Consider the following 16529-nt stretch of genomic DNA (forward strand, 5'->3'; position numbering starts at 1 on the left):
GAGGTCTTAAACAGCAGCTGCAACTCGGAAGTGAGAACTAAAGACTGCAGAGCTGCCAGCTCCTTTCTGATTGTGCAAAGCTAACAGAGTGAAAGCCCGTTTCCCAGCCCTCCACTGATCAATAGCTCATATGAGGGTTTTGGCAGCGCCGGTTTAGATGCGTATCTGCTCGGCCGAATAGGGGACTATCTCCATCAGCACGCTTTAATCAGACGGAGTTATTGGTGTGTGGATCCGAGTAAAGTGTGAGAACATTGCACGCGCACACACACACACACGCACAATGCGGCCAATCAGTCACTTTAATTGATCTAGTGAATAACAAGAGGAAGAATGGGCTCAGAGGTCTCGAGGCACAGATGCAGCAGAGGAGTGTTTGTGAGAGATGGTGGCCAGTGAATTGAATTGGCAAGGATCCATATTACTGTAAGTGTGTGTGTGTGTGTGTGTGAGCATGTGCTAACAGTCAGTTTATGACTTGGCAGGCCTATCCTCGCGGTCGGGGTTACTACCTTTTCCTCTAGCCGCCCATTATTGTCCTCTTTTCATCATCAATCTGTTTCTGCGGATAATATTTAAAAGGAAACTACACAAGGTTAGAGATGTGGTCTGTCGTCCAGATGGTCACTGGTTTCGTGAAAATCAGTAAATAAGTGACATAGATTAACCATCTTCCCTCTACCTCTACCATCAAGGTGTCCTTGAACAACTCACTTCCAGAATAACCTGCTTTTAAGTTCTAATGATTTAAATGAATAATAGATCTGGAAATGCTAGAGATACTTCCAAGACAAGGCAGAAGAGAGAGTTTCTGATCTGGCAGCAGCCTCAAGACAAACCGTGATGCAATGCAGCAACAGGAGGCTGTTGCACGAGGATCAAGGCTCTGCTCATCAAAACTCCCTCCACTGTGGCTACTTAGATGTAAAATCAATGGAAAGGACTGCCATTCAAGTGCCAAGTTTACTGTTGGAAGTCGCTTTGAGAAATGTTGGACATCGCCAATTGAAGAAGAGATGGTCAGCAGGAAAAACTGAAAAGATACTCTCTAGATACATTCCCAACAAGACTAAGTTGTTCAAAACTGAGTCTGTCCCAGTTCTATCTTAGGACACAAAATCAATTTCCACACCTCTACCACAACCCTCTTGCAGGCTGTCACTTATAGCCTCAGCATATTTCTTAAGAGGGTTTTTTAGAATCAGAGCTTCATCTGGTCAATTCACTGATCTGTACAAATCTCTAAAGACCAAGTAGCCCAACTGTTACTGCTGATCCTCATCTGAGGAATCTGAAGGGGAAAGCCTGCTGAGACAGAAGAACTTGAAGAAATTTCTATGTTTAAAGTTTGGCTACAAGAGCCAAGATTTAAATTGGGTAGCAATGCAAACAGAAGAACCTGTTCCACTACTGTGCAGGTAGACCATGGGAATCTCAACGCATTCAGGAGCTTTGACCTCGCACTGCTTCGTTGTCATCTACCGAGCGCTACATTATGTTTTCTCCTTGTGTACCTTTTGTCTATGTGTCCTAACTTCATTTCCCATCTTTAAGGTCAATTACCAACAGGGGAAAAAGGTTATATTGCCATAACCAAAAGAGGAACATCAATTTAAATCCGTTAGAACCACCAATGATAACCCAGTTTGATCTGAAAGATGGCCTCCAGCATTTACATTCATCCTTTGCAGTGCAAGCCAAGTCCCTACAGACAGACACACTAAAGTTGCTGCTGCACAGCTAAACCTGCAGAGGACGTGACACATAACAGTTTACCAGAGCCAGCACACCAGCAACAGTGTGAACATCTGTACAAGCAGCATATGCTATGAAATCCAGGTGAGCTACAACTTGATAGTGTACCTGAATGCATCATGTGACAACACTAAGAGTGTTTAGCTTGCTGCTCCTCTAAGTTCAGCTTTCACTACTTTTTAAAACTCAACTCAAGGCCCATGTAGTGGAGTAAAAATGCAGTAAAAAAAAGAGCTAGAAAGCAGCTCTTGAGTTAAGAATTGTCCGTTTCTAAAGGTCAAGGACAAAAATTCAAGCTTAACTAGACAAAGTTATATTAGATAAGAGTCAGGAGTCTGAAATGGCTTCAGTATGACTGTCAGTAATATAGATTTTAATGAGAGTTTTAAGAGGAACCAATCTCATCATAAATACTCAAATTTGAGCTCAGAAACACTATGATGCCTCTAGAGAAGCATCAGAGCCAGCAAGAACATTGTACACTACTGACATCTAGTGGCTATGCAGCATAACCACATTTATAAAGTTGTATTTTGTAAAGCTCATTTGTACATTTAGAGAACACATGATGAAACAATTCTATCAAACACATAAAAACACATCTTTATTTTAAGAGTATGCATGACAGCCATTTAAAAATAGCACAGCATCATCGTCTTTGTATACAAATAATTACCGTAGTGATATTAACATGATAAACACTGTACAACGTATGAAAATACACACATGCGTGCCAGCTAACTCTGGCAATATGTGGAAAAAACCTCTAAAACTTTGTGGGCCAGTGCATAATTCATCAGTAAAAGTAAGCATGTAGCAACTTCTCGTCTAACAATCTACGTTAAATTAACCCTTTTTTAAAATTATACACTCAGAACGGGGCTCACAAATTACTAATGAATTAAGTTTCTCTTTTGTCTTCTTATAAAAATCAATGCCCCAAAAAAAAAAAACCCACTAAAAATAATTAACAACCAGAACATAATAAACTGGCAAACGGCTTTGTAACAAATGCCCACATTAAAACTCTTTTCCATCACAAACTGGAATTAAAGATTTATTTCCAACATTATATAACAGACAGGTCAGACTACATGTATAAATATTAAACGTATTAACAATTATGTACAGGATTGAGGGAATTTCTTTTAAATATTTTCACTCAAACTGGCAAGATTTTATTTTAAATTTTTTTCCCCTTTTAGGGAGGGGTGACGTCTCGCGGAGATAGAGCTTTCTCCAACACGTCGATGTTGACCAACGGTAGGGTCGCGACTTCGAAAAACACCCTGCAAGACATTAAAGAGCTGATTAACATCCTGGACTGTCTCGTCCACGTTGACCTCGTCATTGCGAACGCATCGGGACTTACTTGTGCGAGTATTTGTTTCTGATGGACTTCAGCTTGTCATCCGGGGGAGCTGAGAGCATTGCGTGGAGTTTTTGGACGACGGGCGCCAAATCTGACGTCTGATAGCCCGAGTGGAACTGAAGGATGGGAGACTGAAGAAGACAAACAGGAGGCGAATCTTTACACAAGAGCTGTGTCCAATCCTCAAAGATATGCGTTCGTGTGCATATTTTTAAGAGCGAACTTAAGACTTGGACGTTGTACTACTGCGTCAATGATCACTCAAATTTGCATTTGAAACTATTTACATTTAAACTGAGAGGCTGTAGGCCGGCTGTCCATGCAGGACAATTCAGCCCAGTTTAGAGTTTAAAGGCAATGCCATGTTTTCTTTCAAAACACAATAAATATGTTGGAAAATAGTTGCTGAACACATGTGAAAGGACTTTGAACGATGCATCACTGAAATGTGGAGTTAGAGGTTCAAACAGTTTTTCACCCGTTTTCAGTCTTAGGATTTTGTGGGTGATCATTGATCATTCAAATTTGGCTGGGTGGTTAATAACACTTTCTACTTTAGTCTGACAAACTCAGAACACAAATTTATTTTGACTTTACACAGACTTTAAGTCCGCCCTCGTGCCAGAAGCTGACTGGTACACTGGAAAACAAATAACATTTTTATGAATTATATAATCCCAGAAACAGAGAGAGCGAGTCCATCCATTCAGTGCCGGTGGTTTGTGTTTGTAACACACTAAAATAACTACAGACATGAAGATAATCCAAACAGATCCACGTTTTGGTTAAAAAACAGCCATAATAAATGTTCCGTCTTTACAGAAAACATCCCTGTTGTGCAGCTGTGGTGCATGAGTCAAAGACAAACACCTGGTTGACTTTAAAAGCCTTCTGTTTTGAAGTCAGTTGCAATAAGGCGTGTTGTCCGCTGACATTCAACAGAATCCTGATTCTGATATCAAAAACCAGATGGAAGAGTCAAAATCGGGTACGGTAATGAAAGTGGACCTACCCAACCTCCCAGGTCTTTGGTGACGAGCGCCATCAGCAGGCAGGCCGAGGCCAGCAGCGATCCTCTCTCCGACACCATCTCCATCTCCATGAGGCTCATCTCGCAGTAATACCGCGCCAGGGTCAGCGTGTCCATCCCCGCGTTCACACACTGCGGAGAGAAACAGCAAACGCTCGGATTAGGGAGTCGAACAAACTCCTACAGACAAGAAAAGAAAAAAAACCCCGCTGGGCACTCGCACACACCTTTGCGTAGCGTCTGAGGAAGCGGTACGGGATGGGGATGTTGATGTCGAAGGACAGCGCCTGCAGGATGCTCGCCTCCATGGAGATAAGCTCCTCCCTCTTGTACGCGTCGTCGCAGATGTAGAGGAAGTCGTCGACGCATGGCGGACTGCGCTCCTGCAGGATCATCAACACAAAACACGAAGCGGTGCTTGTCGTCAGGAAAAACTACACCCCTTCGTCCCGTGCTGGATTTGGGATTGTTAAGGTCCAAAGGTTGGACGAGCCTTTTACCTGATGGTCAACCACACGTCTCTACCCATGTTCCTTCAAAATAAAACCCACTGGGTGTTGAAATTTGCATTTTATCCGTCCTTACCTCAAATTTGGAGGCGATGAGCATGGTGGTGGAGCCGACGAGCTGCAGCAGCTCCCTGTGGACCGGAGTCTTGGACAGGTAGTGGTCCATCATCTTCACGGCCAGGTACAGGGTTTCGTGGTACAGCTCAAAGTTCTCCTGAACGAAACGCATAAAACAGAATCAACGTGCTGCACAAACTGGAGGAGCAACGTGGCAATTAGCTACTCACACACAACTTGCTGAAATTCAGTTTCTGGTGTCTGAGCAGCAACATGACTATGCTTTGGATTTTTTGGTGTTGCGTGTTTCACAAATTGTTTACTTGAACCTCCCGGGGTTCTTTAATTGGCAGTGATTTCCCCTCACCTGTTTTACACTCCAAACACACACATCAGCTCACCTGTACTTCCACCAGCCAGTCAATCAGGATTGCCCTCATCTCGGGGTTAAGGGTGGGCTGCTTGGGCATGTAGTTACAGAGCACAAACTTCTCCTGCAGGCAAAAAAAAGGGACAAATTTAAGGGCTGAATTCGAACAAACTGTTGGAGGAGCTACTTCAAATCCAAAGAATGTGGCACGAGTGTTTAGGCTTGGCTCACCTCTCTCTTTTTGAGGTAGTCAAAGATGTCCTTGGCATACTCCGGACACATGTAGCAGTCCTCTGTGTCCTCCGAGTCGATGTCAAACTCCTTTGGGATCTGCGAGGATGGAGGGGGAAGTGAGTAAAGATGAAAGAAACAGCACATGCACAGGTCAGAAGCTTCTTCGAGGGGTGTATCGTTTTCCTTACAACTTGTTTCTGAAGGTGTGCTGGCACTTCACGGACAGCAGGGGGCGTGGCAGCCACCAGCTCTTCGACTGGAGCTTCCACGTCCCTCTGCGCCTCCTCTTCAGCATCGCTCTTCTCTTTCTCTGCAGGCGTCCCCTCAGAGCTCACAGACGAAGACCTGCAGAGAAAAATGCCGGCGAGTTAAAGAACAAGCAGATAATAACGGGGCCGAGGGTTGAAGATCAGGATGGAAGCAAAGTAAAAAAAAACACAGCTCTGTTTACTTTTTCAGGTTGGCTTGATTCTTCGCTGGCACCGAGGCGGAGCTCGTTTTCTTCACCTGCCTCTTCCCAGTTTCTTTCTTCCTCCCTGGGATGCTGATCTGAACCTTGTGAGCCTGTGAAGAAAGTCAAAGATCATGAATTGTCCCATTCAATCACCTACACTCAGTTTAATTGTACATTAAGGATTTTGGACGTTATCCATCACGTCTGAGAGCTCGTCTCGACACATCAGGGTCAAACCTCGATGCCACCTTATTGCTTTCACAGCTTCAAACATAGCGCTCGTTTCACACCCAGGTGAGGTGACGGAGGACACACTTTCACACCATGGTGGAGAACTACCGCACATTCACACCCAACTTAGAGGATCCACAGTGTGTCACGCAGGCCCTGTTCAGACCAAATCAGGTGTTGCGGAGGCATGTGTTTATTTGTGCTCTATGTAAACGCTGTGAGACAATCAGGAGAATTTTATTTCACCGATTCCCCGCCTTTCGATACCAGCGCTCCCTCACTCTCATGTACTGTCCATGTCGCTCAACCACCACTCAATCTGTCACCAAATTAAAGTTCATCATGTCGCTATTCTGCAGCGTAAATTGTCAGACTTTTACAAGCTGGGTTCATGAAATAAACCAAAGGAGGACACAACAGGTAGTGTATCAGAGTTTAGTCCATGAATCCACCTGAATAGTCTCAGTTTCAGAGACGTTCTACAAAAAGTTGAATCTGGCTCAAGGCCACTTCGTTTCTTTTCTGACACCACCTGTAGCCAAAGTGCTCACCCCCTGTTCAAATAAATGGGGAAACCTGCATTTTCAATGCACCATCAGATTTGGTCTGAATCTGGTCTCACAGGCTTCAACTTGTGTGTCGAATATTTTATGAAAATAATTACCATATTAATTCCTCTGTCTTAATTTGTGTGAAAAAGGTGACGACTTTCTTGCAGTCAGAGCGTACGGTGGCCAGAACGTACACAAACAGTTAAAAATCTCCACTCAGGATTAAGTTTATTCCTCTGATGGTGGAGTTAGTCCAAGCCATTCTTCTTCTTTCAACACCGCCAAGACTGGTGGCTTAGCATGCTGCATACGTCAACACAAGACACGACAGTGGAGACTGTGTGCCGTCTTCCCTGTGATACAATGACAACACATCGGTATTCCAGATGTTCTGAGTCCAGGCTCTGGCTCGACACAGTGCGCTTTCTCTCTCACATGGTGACCACCACCAAAGTGTTTCAGTAATCCTACTTACTGTCCTGAAGCCGAGGTCGCCATCGGGCCGACAGTCTGACAGACACAGACCGATGGCCTGTCGTCAAAGACAAAACAGCACACGGTGGGAGATCGTCCAGAAGTCGACGAGACTCGCTGTGTGTTCACACGGTGGCTGATGAAACACAGTGTGACGATAACTAAAACCTGGACGGCTTGTGAGAAGTGTTTGTCGGAATTAGACACAGACGATTTGTGCGGTGCATCGATGTGGAAGCTCCACGTTCATTTAGAGTCAGTCCTTCAAACTACTCTGTGTGTTTCTGTGATGAAATGTGATGAGTACTCAAGACAGATCTGGAAGTTTGTTGTGACTTGCCGAGTTTTGGAGCTCTCAGCTGTGGAGATGTCGGTCTTCTCTTGAAGAATCATTTAAATACATGAATATGAAAAACTCAGAAGCAACGTCTCGTTCTACAAATCACCTGGTTACTCGTGGTAATGCACAGGCGCTGTGGTGAGCAGTTTCATGTAGTTTCTTTCTAGTTGACTGCACCCACCAACTCTATAACAGCACGGAAGGAAGCGTGCATCCACTCCGCCTTGGTTGACGGGTGTAGCATACATCTCCAGATCTCTTGCAACTTGCGACAGAACAATCTGGACGGATGAACGGCATTATAGGCCAGAGGTAAAACTTTACAGGTTTGAGGGCTGAAACAACCTTCAAGACATTTAATGACGCGAACATTCCGCTTTGTTTTGTTCATATGATCGTATGTGTGGAGTGTACAAAGGGGGAAACCAGGTTATTAACATCCACCAAGCGCTTTCTAGTCAACTTTCGGTGCATTGCCGTTGCTTTAATGCAAACAAAGGAACTATGTATCCAATCAGAAACTTTAGAGCCAACTGCAACACTTCTTAATGTGAAGATTTCTGCTTTCGTTAGTCCTCTATGACAGCAAACTGGATATCTTTCTTTTAAGGGCGTCACGTTGAGATCTGGGGAACATTCGTCAACATTGGCCCAACCATGCAAATTATACATGACCCTGAAAAACACTAAACAGGAGCCAGGTATGTGCAATCATTATTAGAAATTCATGGGATCATGACTCCAGAATCATCCTGCAGGGAGGAACACCAGCATGAGCAAACAGTGGCAGCTGTAGGATCTGAGACAGTGTCTTACATTGGTGATGTCTATGAAGGCGGTCCTCTTCTTGGGGGCTCCATGAGGAGGTGAGGAGGACCTCTTCACCTGCGGGCCTTCCTCCTGCAACACACACAGTCTCATTTACACCTGTTTGCATGCATTTGCCTTTGTTTACAGCCTGTGCATTGATATGCATTGATATGCATGCGGGCCTGCTCTCACCTGGTTCTCGGTGGCTGCTGCGGTCAGCTTCGGGATCCTACTCCCGGCGGTGACTGCGGGCTTCTTTCCCCTCAACACCGGCATGTTCGGCTCCTTTTATCCCCCCAGAAACAAACTCTGCAGCGGCTGCAAGCGCACACAAACACGGGCCACATCACCTTTGAGTGTCCGCTGGGCGCGGTTACCTCTCGTCAAACCCGTCAAATATCGAGCTAAAAACCCGCCCGAACTTACTGTTCTCACTCACCGTGTCTTCTAAATCCTCCTGGCCGGACCCAGTCGCTTGATTTCGGGGTGTAAAAAGCTCGTTTGGCCGCTTGTAAACAGTCCAGAGCTGCTGCGCTGCTTCACAAAGACTCCGACGGAAAACAGTGACTGAGTCTGAGGATCCAAATCTGATGCGCCTCGCTCTCATTGGCTGGAATTTGAGCCCGCCGGCCAATCAGGGAGTCGCTAGGGATGCCGTTGCTATGGAGGGCGTTCGTTTTAATGTAACGGCTCCGCCCGGTGCTTCGGTGTTAAAAATATTAATCAGAAAAGCGTTAAATATAACTCAGAGATTTATACCTTTTATTCAAATATATTAAATATGTCAGCAAGTGCGTTATTTATTTAAGCAGAATGCATTCATTTTTAATTGACTTTTTGAAATAACTCCCCGCCTCGCTTCCTTGTGCTGTAAAAATCAAACGCACCCTGTGGAGGAGGAGCAAGTGGAATTTTCAAACCTCGCTCAGCCAATAGTTTAATCGTTGGTCGGTTTTATTGATGTTTTTCCTCATGACAGAGTCACCGTGCAGACACGAGGCAACCATGCACGTGACTTAGATTATGCATGTTAGTACACACAATGTGTCAAACATGTTTTTATTCATGCTCTGTCTGCTTTGGTTTGGCTATTCATGCATATTTTAATCAGCTGTATTATGTGTTATATACTGGATGTAATGCATGAATTCTTTGGTGCAACACCTGATTCTGGGGTGAATAAAGCTCTATGTCCTTATAAACGTGCACATAAAAAATGTAAGTTTACGCACGAAGTAGGGGTTGCATGACTTCAGATTTTTTTAAGTCGACACTAATATGATGAAAGTCGACGTCAATGTGGTGACGTCATTGATATTTTTTTCAATAATTAAAAAATTCACAGGAGGGAATGCTTTGCAATAATCTGTATTCACTGACAATGGACAGCTGTTACACAGTATCAACAACAAGCAGCAACTCAGCTGTTGAATTTGATGTAACATACCTACATGTTATGTTCGGCTACATCTCCCATATAGGCGAAGTGGAAAACAAAATACCGAACTTAAAACAGTTTGGGAGGAAAACAACACACAGACAAGAGCCTGCAAGCCTATTCATCATCACAGTCCTGCTCAGTCACAGTTTTCGTTTTTCGATCCTGGTTTGCAAGAACACAAGCACATCTACATGTGCTGGGTGAAGGCCTGCCTGCTGTCGTGTGATGGTATTTCCAGCGAGTGAAAAAATCCTCGCTCGGTGTGCTTGTCGCTGGGACAGCCAGGTAACGTTTGCACAACTTAGCCAAACGGGGAAATCTATCTATCCTCGTTCTGGGCCCACCAGTGCAGCGGGTTCTGCATGGTGGGAATGTTTGTTTACGGTGATTAGCGACTAGTCAACGTCATTGTGAAGTAGTGAAATCGACTAGTCGCCTAGTCTGTACAAGCCCTAATGTGTAATTAGTATAGACCCACATCCAATTTTCATTAATGCGTAGAAATTTGTATTCTTGTAATTTGAACCTGCTGACCCCGGTTACGTCACCTGCTTGCCCAGCTCCGGTTCTGGCATGACACCAGCTCTGCTCACCGCCAGTATTCGCCCGCATCCCGAGCCTGAAAACTGTTGGTCCAAAACGCCTGTGGTGCAAACAATAACAACCCCCTTGGTGCTGTGAGCTCACAGGCTAACAAACTGAGCTAACATCAGCTAACAGCAGCTACAGTTTCAGCAGTTTGTCCATCAGGAAACTCTGTAAATTTGCAAAGAGAACTTCAGAGGGAAAAACCAGAAAACACTGAGTTTCACCAAAATGTGACTTAAAGCATTACATACTTCTCGTGGGTGCGAATGACAGTGACACCATTCACCTGATTGCAGGTCAACATGATTTAAAATCTGTTGTTCTAGGGTAGCAAAGTTACACAATGTCACTTTTATAGGTCTCACAAAAACACAGACTTTCAGATTCTGTAATGCAGATGGTGTTTTTCTCTCATTGTTTTCATTCACTTGTCCTATGCAGGTCTGGCATGTCATTATTTCCCGTCACACACAGGACTGAACTGAGCAATGAGCTCACTGACACAAAGATAAGTATTTCCTGAACTGGAGCAGAGAAAGGCCTACTGGGGCCTACAACACCGAGTTACTGCAGTAACAGTTTGGATAATAGAGGGTCATAATATCACCCAGAGGGCAGTTTTGGGATGAACACCAGCGCTAAAGACCATCCAGCTGCCATTAGTTTTGGAGGGTCATCTTTGATTCACGTCTGAATGACGGGAACAGAGGCCATAAAGCGTCACATTTGTTAAGAGAACGAAATAAATCTTCTCTAGATGAATTCATTTTAATCCTCTTCTGACCTGAAGAACACTGTTAACGCCATATGTCATCTCTGAATACTCCCTCTAAACGCACTATTTAAGTCTTTTCAGACACGACGCCAAAAAGAACAAATATGTTTTTGTTTCTCTTCCATGTGAAGCACAAAAAAGGGTTCAGAACCCAAACAAAGTCCCTGGATCAGGTCCATTTCAACATTCACCCCACATTCACTTTATTTGAACAGGGTGCTCTAACGCGGCTTCGGGAACCCCGCTATCCGGCATCTAATGAAGTCCGCAGAGAGATATCATCTCATAACACCTCTTTTATTTCACCTCCCCTCCTCATCCAAGACAAAAAGACTGCACATGAGGGCAGTTTCTATCCAGTCTCCATCAGTGCTGGTTGAAGCTGCTGAGAAATCCTCATGGGTGGAGTTTGGACACTCAGGGTCATGAACATAATTCATCACAGAACATTACACAGCTTGTGAGATTGTCTAAATTGTCCAGTGGTGGAATGTAAATAAGTACATCCACTCAAGTTCTCTTCATGTTGCTTCATACTTACATTGGTTTAGAGAAAGATATTGTACTTTTTACATCGCTACAAGTCTTTGACAGCTTTAGTCACTTTACAAATTCAGATTGTTTCATACAAAACATTCAAAGAGCCGGCTCCTTTCTGCGTTGAGTTTGCAGGTTCTCCCTGTGTTTGCAGAGAAGCTTCCACAGTCCAAAGAGATGCAGGTTAACTGGCGGTCTGTAGGTGTGAATGTGAGCGTGAAGGGTTGTTCAGAGAGTAAAACCATACAAGCAGTACTTTCTTTTTGGTTAAGCTTCCTGTCTGAATCCATCTTCTTCTCGTCATCAGTTTGACCTCATGAACAGAAGGACAGACTTCTATAAACGCTCACATAGTGTATCATACATTTCTCAGTTCCTCATGTTGTTGATAAGGTAGAGTGCCGCAAATAACAGTCTCACACACACACACAGGAAGTGTGTGTGAACCCATTTCTCAAACTATTTCCGTGTAAACTCATTCGCACCGGAGACACCAACAAGCAAACCATCACCCTGTTACTAAAACTGGTAAGTTGGTTTAGAGGCAGTATACGCTGACGGATGTTTCCTGTATGTTGTTTTCATATTTTGCAGTAGATTTTAGGTAATGTTTGTTGTTAATCTTAACCAGGCTGCCCTCAGAAAGCCTTCCGCGTCTTGCCAGGTTATCACACTAAATCAAAAGTTTAGCGTTTGGTCTTAATCTTTTATTTGTTTCTTGTTTTGTCTATTTTCTCTGCTCTTATCCGTCTTATTTTTCTTGGGTTAACAAAGGTTAACTAAGTTCTTGCAATACGAAAAACAAGAGATGATATATTGTGAAAATAGTTTGGGCGATTTATCAGCAAAAGTGGTTTATGAAACCTTAAATACTCCCCCTGGCTTTGTCACATTTCATTAAAAACGCTGGAAAATGGGTGTGGAAGAAGCCCTGTTTTAATAAAAGGTCAACCGAGGAATTATATTTCCAAAATATTTTGCAGAGCACTGAAAAGCCTTTGTGCTGGTTACATTTAGAAACTGTCTAAATGTTAGACTGTTGGCAAGGTGTGTTAGTGTGATCAAACACAAAGTGCTGTCATAATCAACAGACTCTGTTTAGACAGGGTTGTGTAACACAAGAACACCCAGGGCTAGAGTAGTGAGCAAGCATCCTCATCTCATAAACATTAGTTTGCCCATCAGGATGTCTAAGCTGGATCGTGAAGAGAAAACATTCTTTGTTTCAGCTGTAATTTGTTCCACATCTGTGCTTCATTCCCTATCTTGTCCTCCTCTCTGTCCATTTTGAACTCAAACCAAGAGACAAGAGTCATTAGAGTCGCTCAGAGCGTCATTGGCTTTGGCTGCATGGAGAGAGGAAAGAGAGAAACTCTATGAGTATGTATGGGGACGACAGCGTTGCCACATTCAGTTTTGTTGAGTGTTACATCTCAGCAAACTTGATTTGTTAAATTTATATCACATAAAGGCTAAAATTAAATGTTTGATTGCAAGACGGCTAAAAAAGACACTAACCCCGAAATCTATGTATAGCTACAGAAGCTGCAGTGGAACCAAAGAATAAAATAAGGAAGTCGTTGAGGGCGTTAAGTTCGGTTTCACAGTCTGTCTCTTCTGCTTCTCTAGTTTCTAAATGAGAAAAATATATGTCTATGATTACATTAATACACTGTATACAACGTTCAGCTAGACCGTTATTAAATGTATTGAATGTTGAAGTAGTCCTTTAATATCAGAGGGAAATAATTTAATTGGAAATAGCTTTCAAGAATCCCAGAGCAAAATAAAGTCAGACCGTCTGGATTTTAATCATTAGACTAACTAAAACATGAACATAGCTTTGTGAATCCGTGCTCTGAAGATTAACCAGCTAGCTGTGTGAGGTTCCATGTTGTTTCAATATCAGTACTGTCGGCACTATAACACGCTCGCAGGCTTTCACTGGATATGAAAAACCAACACTCGGGTTTTCTGAATCAGATGGATACAGATGTGTCCTTTGAGATCGACAGCATATTACTTTTCATGTAACATTTGCTCTGCTCCATTTTCTGTTTTCTCAAAACACAGAGTTACAGTCTCAATAAACTACAGGAAAAAAAAGAGTTTAAAGAAATTTAAGGTTACTGCAATACTTTTTTTTTTTTCAGGTCAGGTTTTTTTGTTGGTCTAATCTTATACCGAGCTGAACTTCCTGCTTGTCACATCCTGGCTGGCTGACAGCTCATATGGTGACAGGCTGTGGTCGCGGCCTCAATCTTACTTTCCATCTGAGGCTTCAGAGGGGACTTTTTGTTCTCGGCGTCCCTGTGTTTTCTTCTTCTATTTTTACATTAGCCCTGATTACTTTCTCTATACATAGTATACATTCTTTCAATTCGTAGCGTGCATCTGAAGCAGGCGAGGAATTTAGAAACATGTGTTGAGTAGAGATTAAAAGGGAATTGCTGCACCATTTAGGGGGAATATTTATGACCTGCTTGGCTTTCGCTGAACTTGTTGGCAAGCGATATTCTAATAAAAATACAAAAGTGAACTAATTATAGGAACAAGGCAGCGCTTGAAACCATCTTTGGACTTATTTCTGCATTTGTAACTTCTACTGGCCTTCACCATATTCTTCCAAGAAAAGCAATAGTTCACTTTTACTAAAGATAATTGTTTTTATTCTCACAGGATCCGATGCAGGCAGTGAGTGCTGATCCAAGGGTGCCAGAGCCCACTCCAGAAAACTCTGGCATTTCTAAAGGACTCAATAGAAACGACCTAAACAATGGGGCTCTTGAGAAGTTTGCCCAAAGTATGACTGAGAACATTATCCAGTCATTTTTAAGCCAAATGGAAATGGCGGAGCCCGAGGTGGACTGCGAGGTGTCCAGATTTAATCAAAACCAGGAGATGTTAGCTGAAGGGTTAGCTTCAGCAGTGATAGAGGTTGCTCTGAGGGAGGTGTGTAGAGGTCAAAGTGTTGAGGATCACTTAGAGTGTTCACGATCAGCTGAGATGAAAGGTGGGCAGGGTAAAAATCAATCTTTTATGGATGAATTTGAAAGTGAAACAGACTTCTTGGACATGGACACAGAAATGGATCTCGTCAAGAAGATTCAGACTTCCAAAGTCACCCAGCTCTGCCACCCACCTCTTTCCCAGTCAGGGCTCCCCGTCGTGGGATCCCTCGACTACCCAGATGCCCCTCCGACCACACCTCTCCTACCTGAGCTTGAGAGGAGCAGAAACAGTTTCGCCAGGAAGCTAAAAGGAGGCTTGGCGAAGGCTTTCCTGCCTTCACCTCCTCCGCCAACCCCAAAGGACGAAGAGTACGACTCAGACGGCGTCACCAAAGACCCTCGGGTGGAGTTAATGGAGCATCTGATTCACTCACTACCAACAGATAATCTGGCAAGAGACTATTTTGAAGTAGGACCTCATCGTGGAGCCCAGGTGGAAGCTTTCGCTGAGGTTCTTTCATGCGACATCATTGACCAGGTCTTAAACAGAGAGCTGATAACCGACGATGGCGATCTTCATCTGCTGGCCCACCAACTGGCTCAAACCATCATCACCTCCTCCCTTGATGAAGCTAAAATGCTTACCTAGTGTTTTAATATGATTAATGGGATCATATTTGTGATGACTGGCATGTAGATATACACAAGAACATAAAAATGATATCCATAGACGTGTTGACTCCAAGTTCACTGATATTTTCATCAAAGTTTGGTTTACTGCAATAATATTGCTCTGTAATCTGAAGTAGTATTTTATTTCTCAGTAAAGTTCAGATAAAGTTCAGATAAAGCTCAACCAGATGAAGAGTTTAATTGTGCAATATTACCCGTTTCTTGCAAAAACTGACCAGAGATCCAACAAAAAGACGTCTGGTTTCCCGTTAAAACAAACAGTGGAACTTTTAATCATGCATGAGATCTGTGTGTTTTAGATGCTGGATGATGAACCTGAGATAAAGGTTTTAATCCAAGATGAATTAAAAAAGGTACACTGGTATGAAAACTTTAATAATCTTAAATGTAATTCTGACTGGGCTCCAACTGCAGTAAACATATACGGCCTTTAGATGGCGACATAAGAGCAATGTGAGTGTTTTCAGCATGAGATCAGCAAGCTTGATTATCAGACAGCAACTTCATTGAATTAAATTGTTTTGCTATAAATATAAATATTCATATCAGATTGTTGTTGTGCATTTTTAAAAGAAGTTTGTATTTTTTAAATAATCTAAGTATTAATAAATACAAAGGATAAAGACTTAAATTGGAATATTACTGGCTTTTTTCCCCATTATCCACTGAAACACCCTCCATATGCTGAGTATAACCACCATAAACACAGTTATGACGATGGATAAACGTACATTATAGATGCTTGATGGATGATTATATCCCACCACAAGTCAACGGTGCAGGCCTCACTGTATAACAAAGGGAAATGTTGGGAAGTTTTTGGGTTATTTCCCCCTTGTAATTGGCCTAAAAATCTTTATAGGTTCGGTGTGATTCATTCATCCCTTGGACTCACATGAATATTTGGCATTTGGGGTTGAAGTTGTGTTCTGGCTTGAAGAAAACTAATTTCCATACTCGCTTACTGAGGTCAGATCCGAAGAAGAAGAAGAAGCCGTGGTGTTTTAACCAAACAGTGATGTGATCCTGCAGTAAAAATGACCTCTTTCCTTTCACGTGGTTAAATAACTGAGAGAAGAGCTTAAGAGAATATTGAAAGAAGCGTTCTGGAATAAAGAGTTGCATTGTTCTTAGTCATCTGTTATTGCGAAGAGAATGGGTTTGCAGACAGGGTCTCACACACACACACACACACACAGTCGCAGTGAGTAATGTTTGCATGTGTGCATGCTCCCACAAACAGATCTGAAAACAACACAAAGCACTTTTCTCTCTCTCGTTCTCGCTCTCCAGCACAGATGGGCTGAGTGGGAGAATTCAGTGGGAGCACATTTATAGGCGCGTGTGTTATCATTGG

General features: G+C 43.1%; 2 protein-coding genes across 4 annotated transcripts; one reads left to right on the plus strand and one right to left on the minus strand.

Annotated features, from left to right (window-relative positions):
• Positions 1-2936: 2936 nt before the first annotated feature.
• On the minus strand, positions 2937-8793 carry ccnb3 (cyclin B3). 3 transcript variants are annotated; one of them, XM_027287533.1, is made up of 13 exons: positions 8614-8793; positions 8380-8505; positions 8194-8277; positions 7039-7095; positions 5779-5891; positions 5516-5672; positions 5325-5423; positions 5125-5217; positions 4743-4880; positions 4385-4540; positions 4140-4289; positions 3128-3258; positions 2937-3044 (listed from the first exon to the last, which is right to left on the minus strand). In XM_027287533.1, the coding sequence occupies exons 2-13, from the start codon at positions 8461-8463 to the stop codon at positions 2957-2959; spliced, it is 1350 nt and encodes a 449-aa protein (XP_027143334.1). In that variant the 5' UTR covers positions 8464-8505; positions 8614-8793; the 3' UTR covers positions 2937-2956. The 3 variants fall into 3 exon arrangements, with proteins under 3 accessions (XP_027143334.1, XP_027143333.1, XP_019121229.2); XM_027287532.1 differs by having other exon boundaries at positions 8627-8792; XM_019265684.2 differs by lacking the exon at positions 7039-7095 and having other exon boundaries at positions 8627-8789.
• A 3092-nt stretch (positions 8794-11885) lies between these two features.
• si:dkey-171c9.3 (uncharacterized) lies at positions 11886-15722 on the plus strand. The gene is made up of 2 exons (XM_019265671.2): positions 11886-12056; positions 14208-15722. Exon 2 carries the CDS (start codon positions 14214-14216, stop codon positions 15126-15128), a length of 915 nt encoding a protein of 304 aa, XP_019121216.1. The 5' UTR covers positions 11886-12056; positions 14208-14213; the 3' UTR covers positions 15129-15722.
• The last annotated feature ends 807 nt before the right edge of the window (positions 15723-16529 follow it).

The sequence above is a fragment of the Larimichthys crocea genome, chromosome XIV (genome assembly GCF_000972845.2).
Source record: "Larimichthys crocea isolate SSNF chromosome XIV, L_crocea_2.0, whole genome shotgun sequence".
Lineage (NCBI taxonomy): Eukaryota > Metazoa > Chordata > Actinopteri > Sciaenidae > Larimichthys > Larimichthys crocea.